Source organism: Kryptolebias marmoratus, linkage group LG17 (assembly GCF_001649575.2).
Source record: "Kryptolebias marmoratus isolate JLee-2015 linkage group LG17, ASM164957v2, whole genome shotgun sequence".
Classification (NCBI taxonomy): Eukaryota; Metazoa; Chordata; class Actinopteri; order Cyprinodontiformes; family Rivulidae; genus Kryptolebias; species Kryptolebias marmoratus.
In genome coordinates, this window is record NC_051446.1 from 25,338,463 (window position 1) to 25,353,539 (window position 15,077).

The following is a 15,077-nucleotide window of genomic DNA, read 5'->3' on the forward strand; positions in this document are numbered from 1 at the left end:
CCCGGTCCTGTTGGAGCTCTAAACCCGGTCCTGTTGGAGCTCTAAACCCGGTCCCGTTAGGAGCTCTTAAACCCGGTCCCGTTAGGAGCTCTAAACCTGGTCCTGTTTGGAGCTCTACAGCTCAGACTTCACAGCAGAAACATCATTTAGATTTTTAACAGGTCACTTTTATAAACGACTTTTTCAGGACAATCTGAGCAGCAAATTTCTTCAGAACATTTTCAGACTATAACATGGCTTTACTTCACACACACACACACACACACACACACGCGCGTTCTCACACTCACTGAAGGAGTTTGCTCAAGGCTTCACATAAATTATCGTGACAAGGCCTCCGTCTCTGCAGTCCCCCTCTGTTTTATAACCTCCTTTTCTTCCTCCGCCATGGCGACACACCGGCATGCTGCTCTGCTCCCGTCTGTTTACCGACCCTGCTGTCGTCAGGCAGAGTCTGCAGGTTTAAGGCCGTCATGGTGTTGTACTAAACATGGTAAAGATACTTTTCTCTTTAAGTTGGAGTAACATAATGATGTTCAGAGGGCAGTTCTGTCTGCAACACGTTCGGCTCCGGGTTCGTTTCTTTGACAAAATATTTCTGTTTTATGTCAGACGACAGCAAAACTGAACCCTCTGCACAGAGACTGGAAGTATGACAAAACTTACTGACATTTTCGTAAAAGTGAAACAAAAACCTGGCAGTCTGACGGCTCCAATCATGTCTGATTTATTTTTGTAGAAATGCGAGTCGAGTCGGGAAGATGTCCAATCAGAACCGATCAGAGCAGACGGCTCGTTTGATCAATGCCCGGGAAAGACGCTACAACCAGCGTCTGTCGCTCTGACATTAAAACGAACGAAATGTTAACAAGACGAGAGGAGACATACGGACACGTTTTACATTTGATACAAAGAAAAACGAGAAGCTGTGTGAGCCGAGTCGGAAAAAGATGAACGTGAGGAAAAGTTTATCCTGGAATCACAGCGAAGGTGAACGTTAGATCCCGAGCTAAAAACAGAACCCTCTGATGCTAGAAATGAGATTTAGTCAATAAAACTGGAAGCAAAGTGCCCTTCCAGAGGCTGGCTTTAACATTAAAATGACTGCTGATTACTGAAATACCATTAAAACTAAAATACATTTTCATCAAAAGACTAAAAAGTTTGATGTTAAAATGAACACTGGTGCGAATTATACCGTTTATACGTCACTTCCTGTTAAACACTGCTGAGGAAACAGTCATGGACAGGAAGTAGATTCTTTTATAAAATATGTGCAATGATTTGATCTTGGCTTTTGTTCAGTTGTATGGATGTCTGTAGAAACTGCTGCTCTTCTTCTTTACAACTCATTAAGTTGCAGAAATTAAGATGTGCACAGCAAACCGTAGACCCCACCCACCTGCACGACCGCCGCTGTGATGTCAGTTTTGTCGAGAGACGCCATTTGTAACCAAAGTAAAAGCTGTGTCTACGTTGTCGGCAAAGTTTGAGCTCGTTCCCTGTGTGTTTGTCTCAACCAGGGCTGTCTCCAGTCCTGCCTGTGGTGTTCATGGACAGGACCTCAAGGTCGTAGAGAGGGGGACGGGAACCTCAGAGTCCCGTCCTCCAAGTCTGAGGCTGGAGACAGGTGGAGTGTTGCCTCCTGGTCCGGGCTGAGGGTTTGCCTCAGACGGAGGAGTTTCAGTATCTGGGAGTCCTGTGAGTGATGGCAGGATGGAGCGGAGATGGATCAATGGATCAGGTCTTTGTGGTCAGTATTGATGGTGTTGCTCCAGTCTGTCTGTGGTGGTGAGGTTTAAATCATGACCAAAAGAACGAGAGCCTGGATCCAAGCGGCTGAACCGATCTTCCTCTGCAGGGCGGCTGGATGAGGAGCTCAGAGTAGAGCTGCTGCTCCTCCTCATCAGGACGAGTCAGCTGAGGTGGTTCTGATTATGATGTCTTTATCTGGGCATGTCCCACTATCAGGAGACCCTCTCTGGTCTGGGATCACCTTAGGATCCCCCAGGAGGAGCTGGAGGGAGCTGTGACCTTTGAACCTGACCACAGATAAACAGAAAATGGACGCAGCTGATAAATCCGTTTCAGTGACTCAGTCTTTCGACGGTCTAATGACACAACTACCAAACTTTTCACAAGCATGGAAATGTGTTTTATATTAATTTATTAATTTAATTTATCTCAGTCTTTTGTATAAATTCTGAGTCCTGCTTGTCACAGTCCACACCAGGATTTTTCTCTTTTGTCTTTTTTATTAAATGAAAGTCAAAGTGGAGCTGCACACTTACTGTGACTGATCACCTTCTGCAGAGCGGCGCTGCTTTTTGTCTCATTGGTCACAAGAGGGCAGTAAACCGCCCCCCACCCCGACCCCAGAGACGCATGCATCATTTCCATTTATGTCACTTTTCCTTCACCGACCCTGTCGCACATCTGAGACGGTTCTGCTCTCAAATAAAATGAGATTTTCCTTCACGGCTGTTTTGTCTTGCCTCGGGGTTCCCAGGACAGATGCAGTTGTTGGAACAGACAGATGTTCCCCCATCTGTGGGGGGGGTGCTGTCAGAGGTGTGCTCTGTGGTTTTTAGTTCCTCACGCGTTTGTTTAGCCCAACAGAAGACAGGAAACGGCTCCTTGCAGATGTTTCTTTCTGTTCCTCAGACTTCCTCCAGGACAGAAGTGTTGGATCATTAACGCTCTGCAGCTCATGTGACGCGCCTCGGGGCTAATCTATTGACAATAATGTTTAGTTTGTGCTGCGAGCTGCTCACTGATTTTGGTAACAATCAAGTCAGAGCAACTTAAAGCTCCGTTACACATCTGCTTTTTTATCCTGTGGACTGAAACCACAAGGCTTTTACCGTTGACGGATTATGGTTTCAGTATTTTAAATATAAATGTGCTCATCATAAAGCAGCTATGTTTTAGGCTGAAATTGGTCTCTGACTTACTGACTTAGAAACCACTAAAACAAACAGATTCCACAGAGTTGTTATTTATTCAACAAAAAGTTAAATCTGGGAGAGAAAAACTGCTTCAGGATCAGGAGCTGCTGATGATCAGCAGCTGATGATCAGAGGAACCACTTCGAGAGAAGCTGCAGGTTCTGCTGCTCTGGAGCTGCAGGTGTGAGTTAATACAACGCCAGGGCGGAAAAACATCAGCAATGACCTCAGAGAAACAGCTGCTGCTGCCCATCTATCTGGGCAAAGGGGTCAAAGGTCATTTAGAGTCCATTGTTCTACAGAGAGGAAGATTATTCACAAGAGGGGACATTTAGGATCAGCTGCTGATCTTCACCCTGAAGGTCAGACCGTGCAATGAGCTCCATCTCAGACTCTACAGGCCTCAGTCAGCAGGTTAAAGGTCAAAGGTTAAAGCTTCTTCTCTCTAAAAACAACATGGCAGCTCGACTTGAAGGAACCAGAAGACTTCTGGACCAGAACCGGACCAGAGGACAGATGTTTACCCAGAATGCACTGCAGCTGTCAGCACGGTGGTGGGCGGCTGATGGTTTGGGCTGATTCTGGAGTCAGATGTGAGGCCATCTGTCTGACAAACAGAACGGACCAGAACCAGAACCTCAGAGAGCTGAGCAGAAACCAATGAGCTAAAGCAACGCTGGAAAGAAGAGTGGGCCACAACTCCTCCACAACCATGAGAGAGACAAACAGGAACCAATGAGNCTGAAGCAACGCTGGAAAGAAGAGTGGGCCACAACTCCTCCACAACCTGGAGCCCACTGAGAGTTCTGCTGCTGGAGGAGGTTCTGTTGGGTCAGGATCTGGACCCAGTTATTGTTTAGTAAATAATGACTCAGTGGAATCTGTTGTTTTTGTTCACTTGAGGTCAGATTTGGATCATTGTAGAACCTGGACCCTGTCCTGATCCGTAAAACTCTAAAGCTGCAGGGGGTGGACTTGGGGGTTGACCTGACTCTTTACAGAATTTGGAGACTAACTGATCAAAAACTCAGTTCTATAAATTTAAAAACCTCATTTTGTTTAAAGCTTTCTCTGCAGCTCACGTTTATGGTTGGATGTTCTGTAACATTTTCAGTTTTCACGTTTTCACTTCCTGTCTTCCTCCGTCTGCAGGTCGAGAGAAGAGAAAGGATCCCATGATCTCTGCCGGTGATGCCGAGTTCCCGCGGGATTTCCACACCCTGGCTGCCGGCGGCGGCCGCGGGGCGCGGCGCTTCCAGGACAACAGCAACGGCGGCTTCATGTCGTCCTCGCTGGACCGGCGGCACAACTCTGTGGCCGCTAAAAGCCTGGAGGCCCTGAACAGCATCCACAAGGCGGACATCGAGCGGCAGCGGGACGCCCTGATGGACCTGCAGAAGAACAAATACTCCAACAGTCCCGGCAGCATGTCTCAGGGCTCCGCTGCAGCCGGGCGACAGGTACCTGACCGCTCCAGCAGCTCCTTCGATGCAGTCAATGACACGAATACTGAGAATGATCAAACTGAAATTAGAGGTTTCACTGAGTTATAAATATTAACAGAAAGCCACGTTAATGATGTTAATTTAAGAAGGGGTCAACTTGCTTTCAGTCTAATTATTTCTCCAATTTGAGCCCATTATAGTAACACAGACTCCTTCAAGGTTGAACTTGAAGAGAAATAATCCGATTTCCAGGTTTTCATGACAGCTGCTCAAACAGCTTATTATTTAGATCAGAAAATCTACAAAACTGAGGTTTTCTTTTTGATTTACTGGGAAAAGTAAGACGGTTTAATGCATCAGTTAAACTACAAACTGGAAATAAGATAAAGTGGCAGATGAAATGGAAAGTTTGAGCTTTTAGCTGGTATTACTCATCATTCTTAGTATATTTTATTTACCACCGCCTTTTACCAAATGAGGATTTTACTCAGGGGTGGAAATTAAAAATTTTGTCCACCAGCCATAGTGGCATAGTACCCTGTAAGTATCCGGAATGTGATCTGTAAGTACCCAGTGAGTACCTGGTAAGCACTTGAGACGTACACCTGGGACGTACCCAGTAAGTATCCTGTGGGTACCCAGTAAGTATCCTGTAAGTACCCAGTAAGTATCCTATGAGTACCCAGTAAGTATCCAGTAAGTACCCAGTAAGTACCCAGTAAGTATCCTATGAGTACCCAGTAAGTATCCAGTAAGTACCCAGTAAGTACCCAGTAAGTATCCTATGAGTATCCAGTAAGTACCCAGTAAGTACCCAGTAAGTATCCTGTGAGTACCCAGGACTCTCCTGTAAGTACCGGCTGGTATCGATGCGTTCCTGTTCCTTATTCTGCTCAGGTTCTGTGTTCCCCGTCAGATGAAACTGTATTACATGAAGCAACATTTCTATAACAAATAAGAACGAATCGATACACAAAGTTAATCATGTTTGTTTCAGCGCTCTCCGGTCTTGTTGAACATTTTTAAATAATTAATTCTGAAGTTAAATCCCCCACCGGCTGCAGCTCCTCCTCCTCCTCCTCCTCCTCCTCCTCCTCCTCCTCAGAGCCTCAGGAGGGATGAACTCTGAGTACTTCCTGGTTCCCCTCGGAGACTCGAACATCTCTCTGACCTGTTGCCCCCCCCCTCCTCCCCGTCTTTATTCATGTTTTCATGAAGATCTCGGTGTGAAATGAAATGTTCTGCTCCGTCACCTCCACCTTTTTCCCGCTTCAGATTCGTCTCATCGATCAGAACCGCTTCATTCAGCTTTTTCCCTCTTTGTGTTCAGGAGTTTTTCCTCATCGATCCAGGAATTTATCCCGTTTCCTCCACAGAGACAGAATGTGGCTGGCTGAGCTCACATCAACGCATTAAATATGTCCACAAACATTAATTACCTTTAATTTCTCCTGTTTTAGTTCTGCAGAACTGAACAGTTTTTTTAATGGCAGCCACAACGAGCCTCTTAGTTCAGGTTCAAGTTACAGACGGTGGCGCTGAAAACGGGATTATTGAGCAGTTTGAGCGAAATATGAAAGTTAGTTACAGCGTGTTTGAGCACGCGTCTGTCAGCAAAATATCTGAACTACTGGACAGATTTTAATGATTACTGGATGTAGAGTCAATCCAATTAAAGATGGCCGCCACAAAGATCTGTTAACGGGTGTTTTACAGACACTGTGCTGGAGTTCGGCTGGTAGTAGCTGAGAGTCATCCTGATAAAAGGTTTAGTCAGTAATTATTAAGAGTCGACTGCGTCTGTTAGGAAAATATCTCATAAACCATTGGATGGATTTAAATGAAGCTTTCAGTGAATAATTATTGGATGTACCAGCTGATCCAATTCAAGATGGCTGCCACAGCTAGTCAACAGTAGCAAACATAAATGGCTCAGAGCTAACAGCAGCTGAGCGCGGCGCGTCACAATATCTGATGATTTTAGTGTTAAACTCTGGCACGAACGGCGGCGGGCGATATGCATTCCTTCAAGGACCGGCCTGTCATTCTGGGATGTCTCTTTATTTATTTATTTTTTAATAAAATGTTGAACTTTATCTTTAAGTTGGCGTTTTTCCGTCTGCTTCCTCTTCCTCTCCGCCCACTCCGGTTCCATCCGAGCGCTCCGTCTCCTGACGGAGGAAAAAGGTGGAGAAACAGGTGGAGTCTGCTGTCGTCATGGCAACCCGCTGCTCCCCTTATAAGGAAAGCTGGTGATATCATGTGGCTGGCAGTGAACACGCTGTACCGAGTGTGAGGAAACGGCAGCGGGGGAGAGGAGGAAGGAGGAACGGCTTCTTCATCGCTCCTGTTAGGAATGGTGGGAGAGTGACAGACAGGAGGAGGAGGAGGAGGAGGAAGAGGGGCGGGAGGACGTGCTCGGTCCCTCTCAGGCGCTACTACAGGAATCATCCTCTGCCTGATCCTCCGGGCACAGGAAATCCACCGAGCCGCAGAGGGAAGGAGGCAAATAAAATGGAGAGAGGGGAGGAAGACGAGGGAGGCATGTGGAGCGTGAAGATGCTCCGGCATTAAGTGGAAACGGTAAAACTCTTAACTCCATCTTTCCTTCCTCAGCTCCTGAGGGTTTACCTGTCGTATGTGAGCTGAAGGGACGGGTGCCTTTTTTCCAGGGGAGGGGTCGGTTTGGCTCCACGCAGGCAGGTGAGGGTCAGGTGTGTCAGAGCTGCCGCAGCGATTTGTGAGGGAACACACTGATCACATGTGTTTGAATGGCACAAAGATGGCTCCTCTGCATGCAGGTCAGGCATCCAGGTCTCTCTGCTCCTCCTTCACCTCCAGGAGTCCCGTCTCTGCGTTCGCTCCGGGATCCTGCAGGCGGTAACATCTGAGTCAGAGTCCTCGGGGGTGGGGTCTGTTTGCATTCAACGAGACCGTTCCTAAAACATCTGTCTGTCGGCGCATTTAACGATCCGATGGTTCTAATTAAAGGTGAATGAACAGAGCGAGCAGTGAAATATATTTAGGATGATGCTCGACTTCACAATTATCAGCTGTTTGTTTCTGCTGTAATAATTGAGTCAAGAACCTGGAAGAAGTCTGATAATATTAAAGCCTTTTTTTCCTCCCCAGTTGTCAGCTTGTAATTATGAAGCAACAGAGTGGAACTGCTTCAGAGCTGAGAGGATGAAACCAGCTGCAGGTTACTGAGAAACAAGCCAGAATGAGCTTCAAATCAAACTCGCAATGAAATTGGGGAGTTTTCAGGGCTGATTCTTTTTGTCTATAATTAAAAGCATTTTATCTTTTTCTGCCTGTCACACACAGACAGGTCAGGCAGTATTATTAATATCCTGTTAATACACTCTGTACCTCAACACATTGTAAATATATATTTTTAAATTCCTGAAGTATCATATTTGCATAAATATTCAGTCCCTTCTTTCAGTTTAATCTCTGACACAGATCCGAGTCATTTAAGACTATTAATTTGTCGATACGTTCCTGAACTGATCAGTTTTAAAGCACAGACTTGTAGATAACGTTTGCTTTAATATCAGCAAGGAGGAAAATCAGGTAAACGATGGTGGACTACAGCTCAGGTGTTTCACGACCTTTCTCCTCCTCCTCGGTCTTCAGCAGCGATCTGAACCCTCGGCTCCGGGTGCCGGGTTGAAGCACCTCTGGCAGCAGCTGAGTGGTTTTGGGTTTGATGCTCTCTGATTGGAGGATTTTCTTCTTTGGATGAGGACCGTCAGTGGAACCGGTTTCAGGTCCACTCAGAGATGTCCCTAACCCACTTCTCTCCTCTCTGTGTTTTGGATCAGTGCCATGTCTCTAATTTTGTATTTGACTTTTTTCAACCTTGCTGCTGAAAAATGCCCCCACAGCATGATGGTGTCACCACTGTGCTTCACTGTGGGGACGGTGTTTGGGCCTGGTTTCCTCTGGACGTAACCTGTAGGATTGAGGCCAAATGGTTAATTTTGTAGAAGAGATTGTTCTGATCCTGTAGATCAGGGGGTGTCCAATCCTGGTCCTGGAGGGCCTCCATCCTGCAGGTTTTAGGTGTTTCTCTAATTTGACACGCCTGATTTGAGTGACTGAGTGATCAACAGGCTTCTGCAGAGCTTGAAGACCTGCTGAAGAGCAGAGAAACATCTAAAACCTGCAGGAGGGTGGCCCTCCAGGACCAGGATTGGACGCCCCTGCTGTAGATCTTCAGAAACCAAAACAAACCTCAGTCAAATATTGCTGAGTCATTAGTGGTTGTGTGATTCAAACTAAAAACTGCAGAGAGAGACTCAGAAGATTCCTGAGGTCTCTAGATGTTCAGCTGTTCGTGCTTATAAAAGTTTAACCACATGAGAACGCTTTTAGCTCAAGACAGACTGTAAATATTTGATCAAATTGGTTTTATTAGACCGGGCCGCATCGGATCAGGTTTGACTGTTCGGGTTTCTGGGCCTGAAAGCTCCACTCAACAAAAACCAATCTGGGTCACAGCAGCCTTCAGCTCTGTCCTGCTTCCTTCCCTGACTCCACGCTGAGCAGAACGTCAGCTGAAGTTCCAGCAGAGAAAACAGAACATCCTGCAGATCCTCGCTGCTCTCAGAACAGCTGCTCCAACAGAAATTAATTTACACTCAGAAATTTCATGCAATTACTGAGGAAATGGGGTTAAAGCTCACAGCATGAAGGAATTTACTCTAACTTTGCTCCAAACTGAAATTAAAATGATGTTTTTAGTCTTCTGAATGTGTACACAGTGAAGTCGGCAGTCAGAGTTAAAGGATCATTCAGTAGTTTTGTCTGATTGACGGTCTGCAGAAATATGGTTCAGTTCTGTTTAGAGTTCTGTTCACATTCTTGGTAGTTTTTTGTAGATTCGCAGACTTGTGTTTCTAAGATCTAAGGGTGAGAATGAAGCTTGAGGATGTGTAACACAATCTGCTGTAGGTGTGTGTGGAAGCACTTGGAGGTAATTAAACTGAGAATAACTACGAGAGGCGTATGATTTTTTTTCCTTATTGGTTTCCACAGAAGTGTTGAAGTCGTGGAGAGTGTGGTGAATTCAGGTCCTGTAATTATCCAGCACCGGTGGAGGATTTCAGATGTTTTTCCTGTGAAACCTGAAGGGAGCTATGATCCTGGAGATCTGAGTCTGTGTTCAGGTGGTTCCTCCAGATCCTGACCCAGCAGAACCTCCTCCAGCAGCAGAACTCTCAGTGGGTTCCTGGTTGTGGAGGAGTTGTGGCCCACTCTTCTTTCCAGTGTTGCTTCAGCTCTCTGAGGTTCTGGTTCTGGACCGTTCTGCGGTGTTTGGGATCATTGTCCTGTTTGTCACATCTGACTCCAGAATCAGCCCAAACCATCAGCCGCCCACCACCGTGCTGACAGCTGCAGTGCATTCTGGGTAAACATCTGTCCTCTGGTCTGGTTCTGCTCCAGAAGTCTTCTGGTTCCTTCAAGTCGAGCTGCCATGTTGTTTTTAGAGAGAAGAGGCTTTAACCTTTGACCTTTAACCTGCTGACTGAGGCCTGTAGAGTCTGAGATGGAGCTCACTGCACGGTCTGACCTTCAGGGTGAAGATCAGCAGCTGATCCTAAATGTTTCCTCTTGTGAATAATCTTCCTCTCTGTAGAACGATGGACTCTAAATGACCTTTGACCCTTCCCAGATTTAATGGGCAGCAGTAGCTGCTCCTCTGAGGTCATTGCTGATGTCTTCCCGCCCTGGCGTTGTGTTAACTCACACCTGGAGCTCCAGAGCAGCAGAACCTGCAGCTTCTCTCGAGGTGGTTCCTCTGATGATCAGCTCATCAGATAAAACTGATCATCAGGTCACTTTTTACTGTTTTTAGCAGCAGTTTAGTCAAATGTTGCACCAAGTCAGGGTTTAGGATTTGTTTTTAGTTTCAAGTGAAAATCTACAAAAACATTTTGTTTAATAAGAATAAATTAAAATGTTTTTTCTTTGCTGAGCTTTTAGTTTATTTAAAGAGAAATGATTTAAAGTTATTAAGTTCCTGATATGAGACGTATTCGTGCTTTCACCACTTCCTTCAGTCCTAAATGAACATTTTTCTGACTGAAATTAAAAGACTGAAACACATCCTGGCACTTAACGGCTCAGGTTAATCTAAAAGAATCAGACTGTCGAGCAGAGCTGGAAATGGCAGCTTTTTAATCTACAGTTTTTCTTTAATCCATGCCAGGCGGAGGCCACGGGGCTGGTGTTAGGAGCTGCGTCGCTGAAAATTGTGTGAACTCACTTTAAACGTTTGATTAGCTGCTGAGAAGCAATTATATTCAATTAAAAATCAATTACGATGGCAATGGAGGACACCCCAAGTTAATCCAGCTATCATCACGATAATTAACACGTCATTTTCTCACCCCGCCAGTACAAAAAAAACAATTATTTATGGGTTGGTTTACGTCAGCTTTAATTTTTGGAAAGTTAAAATGTTTGAGTATCTGAATTCATCACCAGTTCAACCACAGCTTTTAGTTTTGTGACTTCTAGATTTAAAAACAATTCTTTTAGATGTTCAGATTTACAGCGGGTCACAGGTCGCGCTGCGTTCACTGTGTATTGGACATAAGAAAACTATGTCAGTCTTTTCTGGTTTGCTATTAAAAGCAAACTTTCATGAGAAGTAATGAAACAAAAAATAAATCTGAGTCTCTGTAGGTACTTCGTCTATGAACTCAAACATCTAATTAACTATTGTAGGTCTTAAAGTTGGAAAATAAAATTCTCTTTTGTCAATAAACGTACAATTATAGAAGATAGAAAACCAAAAATGGCTGTCAGGTTCACAGAGACTGGACAGAAATGTGTATCTGTGGTAGTAGCTGAGAGTCATCCCTAACACCTACTTTGAGGACAGACTGCGTCCGATTTGTCTTTAAAACTTTAATATTAACTGTCGGCATCTGTTAGCAAAATATGCATCGCCTACTTGTGGACAGATTTTAATGAAACCTACAACTGGATAACTTTTGGAGTCAACCCAATTCAAGATGGCCGCCACAGCCAAATTAGAAAACACAAGATGGCTGAAATTCGGTCATATTTATCAGTATGTTGCTGAAGTTTGGTGTGGTAGTAGCTGAGAGTTTGAGTGCCAGCAGATTCTCCGACATCTTTTCAAACCTTGGCGTGCCGTGTGGCGGGCGACAGGCATTCCTTTGAGGGACGGTTGTGTTGAACTTGGTTGAGCTCCCGGGATCTTTACCAACTTTCTGTGATTAGAAAAGAAAAGTTTAGATGATGGAGAGTGAGCGACGTGTTGTCATGGAAACCATAGATTCTGATCGATGGCTGTTCACGAAGGTTTAAAACCTGAAAATAATTCAGTTTTCATGTGAAGGTCCTGCTGTTTTCTTTCACTAACAGCCCAGATGTTGATTCCAGCTGCTGAGAACACGACACAAAATGTTTCTGACGTGGAGACGACCCGAGTCTGTATGTTTCTGTATCACCTTCGTTTCTTCACATGGAAACTGAGCAACACGTCTTCTCACCAAAGCTCGTTGTTCTTTTCCTCAAACTTTTGTTGTGCTGTGTTTTACGGCTTTAATCGCGAGGACAAAAGTCTCACACTCAATCCTGTTTGTCCTCTCTTTACCCCGTCCTTGTCCCCTCCTCTGTCTCCTTTCCTCTTTGTTTTCCTTTCCTCTTAGCAACAACCAAACTACTGGAGCTTCAAGGTCAGTGGCAGCGTTGTGTTTGTGCCTCTGTGTGGATTTGTCTCTAATAGGATAATGTCTTTGTGTCTTTGCATGCTTGCTTGCCTTTTCTCCAGTGACGCACACTTTTCTGTTAACTCTTTTATTGCGTGCTGCAGCGTTCAAACAGAACTCGATCAGCGAAGGTGGATGATTGGAGGCAGGAGAGGAAATGAGTCACCGTCAGAGTTTAGCTCCTACCTTTTAGTAGTTTGGTAATTGTCCGTGATTTGGACGTGTTCTGCCTGCAGCTGCTTTCAGAATCCCCCGACTCCTCTGGTTTCTGTCTCAGATCAATCTGATGGAAATAGTTTTGACTTTATTAAAGAACCAAGCCAGGAGGATGTAAAATAAAGTCATTTTCCTACAACCTGAACGGGTACAGAGCTTCAACTAGATCCCAAACTTTTCAGCTTTCGACCCATAAATTAATAGAGACAAAGGAGTGTGACCCCATCTGTTGGCTGTTTAAATATCCAAGAAAGGTAATAACCTTATTAAATAAAAGCATAATGACAAACAGTCCTATCAATTTATGATTTGTATTTCAATTCTCTGTCACAGTTGTGGTGCAAATATGTCATAAAAACTAGTTTTTTAATTGTAGGTTGATATCTGGAGATTATCTAAGGTCCCCCGCTTGGTGTTGGGGGACCCACATTGGGGTCCCGACCCCAACTTTGGGAACCATTGAACTATTTTCCATGTTCACTAAAAGTAATATGATGAATAAAAGTAAACGTAGAACCAGGTTTTTGGTAAGATTCCAGCTCCAGGTTCTGACCTGCTAAGTGAATCTTTTCCTAATTTCTGGTCGAACTGAAAGTTTTACATTTTATCTAAAAAAGCACCAAGTTACAGAGCTTTTTTTTACCCTCCCTTTGATTTAGAAACCATTTTGTTTAATCGAACCGCCATTTTGTTTGTCAAGGTCGCAAGGTCAGTCGGGATAGTTAAGCTTTGCATTTAAAATTTGGATTATTTGACAGTTTCTGTTGTATTTATTGATATTATTTAGGTAGTAAATGTTTATTATCTAGGTATTAAAATGTTGCATGTTTGTATTTATTGAACTAAAGGAAAAATGTGAAGTATCTTTATATTTATCTAAAAAAAATCTAAAATCTGCTGAATTTCTGAAAGTCTGTTGATTCTTATGACATTAACATTGACTGTGTGTTAGCAAAATATTTATTAAACCACTGGATGGACTTTAATGAAACTTGGATGTGGGCGTCAGTCCAATCCAACATGGCCACCGCAGCTAATCAGCCTTAGCAAACGCAAAAATGGCTGCTGCTTGGTCACATTTATAAACACTGGGATCAAGTTTGGTGTGGTAGTCGCCTGAAACATGGTGGGCGATAGGCATTCAAGGGTTGCTAGGCTTTTATTTAAGTTTTATTTTCCTGCGACTCGTGACGAAGACGCTTCAGTCTCGACGCGTCCTGATTCGTTTCTTCAGATGCTGCGTGTTTCCTCCGTGCAGTTGGCTCAGGATTTTAAAGACGGTTTTAGCACTTTTTAGGTGTGATGTTGCAGAAAATGTGTCTGCCCGCTCTCGGCCCTCGGGGTAATTACACTCGGGGTTTTGATTAGCTGAAGACGAGCTCTGCGGAGCCCCGAGTGTAGTAATGGAGACAGCTGTGAAAGATGTGAGCCAGTCAGTGGGAGAAGGTTATTCATGGCTTCTGATTCTCACTGGTAATGTTAATGTAATCCTGACTCAAATTACACTGTTTAGTCAGTGATGGAAAACGTGGGAGACGGGAGGAGTTGACACGAAGCCAAACTCAAACCCACGCTGTTAGAAACACGGTCTGAGTCCAGGATTTTTAACCACTTCCTGTTTCTGAGCGTGTGAACTCATTGATTCCTGACCATCATAATGACTGGCAGCAAACACAGGCGAGATTAATGAGTCAGCACTGGGAAATGTGCAAACAGAGTTATTTTAGTTTGATATAAACTCGTTGCTTTGTCTGTAACTCTGGTCTAAATGTTACAAACTGAAGCCTGTATCATCTTTTAGCTTTTATTCTTTTTTCTTGTTGTACCAAACAGTGATTTAGGCATACCCTTACCCCTACAAAAAGCTATAATTCCTAATTAGTTCCTGCTGTATGGTGAATAAATTCTGACCCAGGTGACGGTGTAACCTGTCGGAGGTGGCAGAGCGCCTGCTGACCTCAGCACTTCCTGCGGCGCTCTGCATCTTAACCATAAAATGACTTGATACCTGAACGGCTCCCCGCGTGGAGCTTCTGCTGACACCACAGATCTGAGCCCTGCTGAAAGATTTTCTGTGACGGAACAAAAAAAAAACACCAAAAAGGATTAAATGGGACGACAAATGTTTGCTGTATTTCACATTAAAATGTCAAAGGAGGAGGCAGAGAGAATAAATCTAAAGCTAACAATAAAAGTATCATAACTGTTGTAACCTGCTGCTGCTTTTTTTTCCCCGTTCCTAAAAAAACGAGCCTCTCTGCGGCTTTCAGAGATAATCCTAACAGGTGTTTTTGTTTACAGTCGGACTGAATTAAGCCAGAAATTGGCGTTCTTTAATAATCGTCTTGCCAACTTCAGCAGGAATCACCATCAGTTACACTTATCAGCTGTGGCTCCATCCATGCATGAGAGTTTCATTTTTGCACATATAAAAAGTTTTCAGTCTGTGAGGAAAAGTCATGTGGTGAAAACACAACCAGAGCATCTGTTGGTGGTTTAAAAGGTTTGTTTAACTAAAACAAAACAAGATAAACCTTAAATATATGGATTGATGAAATGACTCTGCTGGTTGGGGTTTTGAGGTGGCCCGGTGTCTGAAGGAGCTACGTTGGTTTTTGAAAGTACCTCTGATCGATCCATTGAACTTTTCGATCAGAGGTACAATCAATGGTTCCATAAGTTCCTCTGATCGAACTATTGAACGTACCTCTGATCGA

General features: G+C 44.3%; 1 protein-coding gene across 6 annotated transcripts in view; it reads left to right on the forward strand.

The window, feature by feature from the left end:
• zgc:114120 (uncharacterized protein LOC619267 homolog) overlaps nucleotides 1-15,077 on the forward strand; it is a 97,912-nt gene that overhangs the window by 47,611 nt on the left and 35,224 nt on the right. For 3 of the 6 annotated variants that reach the window (XM_037980672.1, XM_037980671.1, XM_037980673.1), the window contains exons 2-3: nucleotides 4,101-4,408; nucleotides 12,085-12,111. In XM_037980672.1, coding sequence (XP_037836600.1) covers nucleotides 4,124-4,408; nucleotides 12,085-12,111 — 312 coding nt within the window. In that variant the 5' untranslated portion in view covers nucleotides 4,101-4,123. Of the gene's footprint in view, nucleotides 1-4,100; nucleotides 4,409-6,670; nucleotides 6,977-12,084; nucleotides 12,112-15,077 lie in introns of those variants that run through there. The other 3 variants (XM_037980675.1, XM_037980676.1, XM_037980674.1) reach the window with 3 other exon arrangements.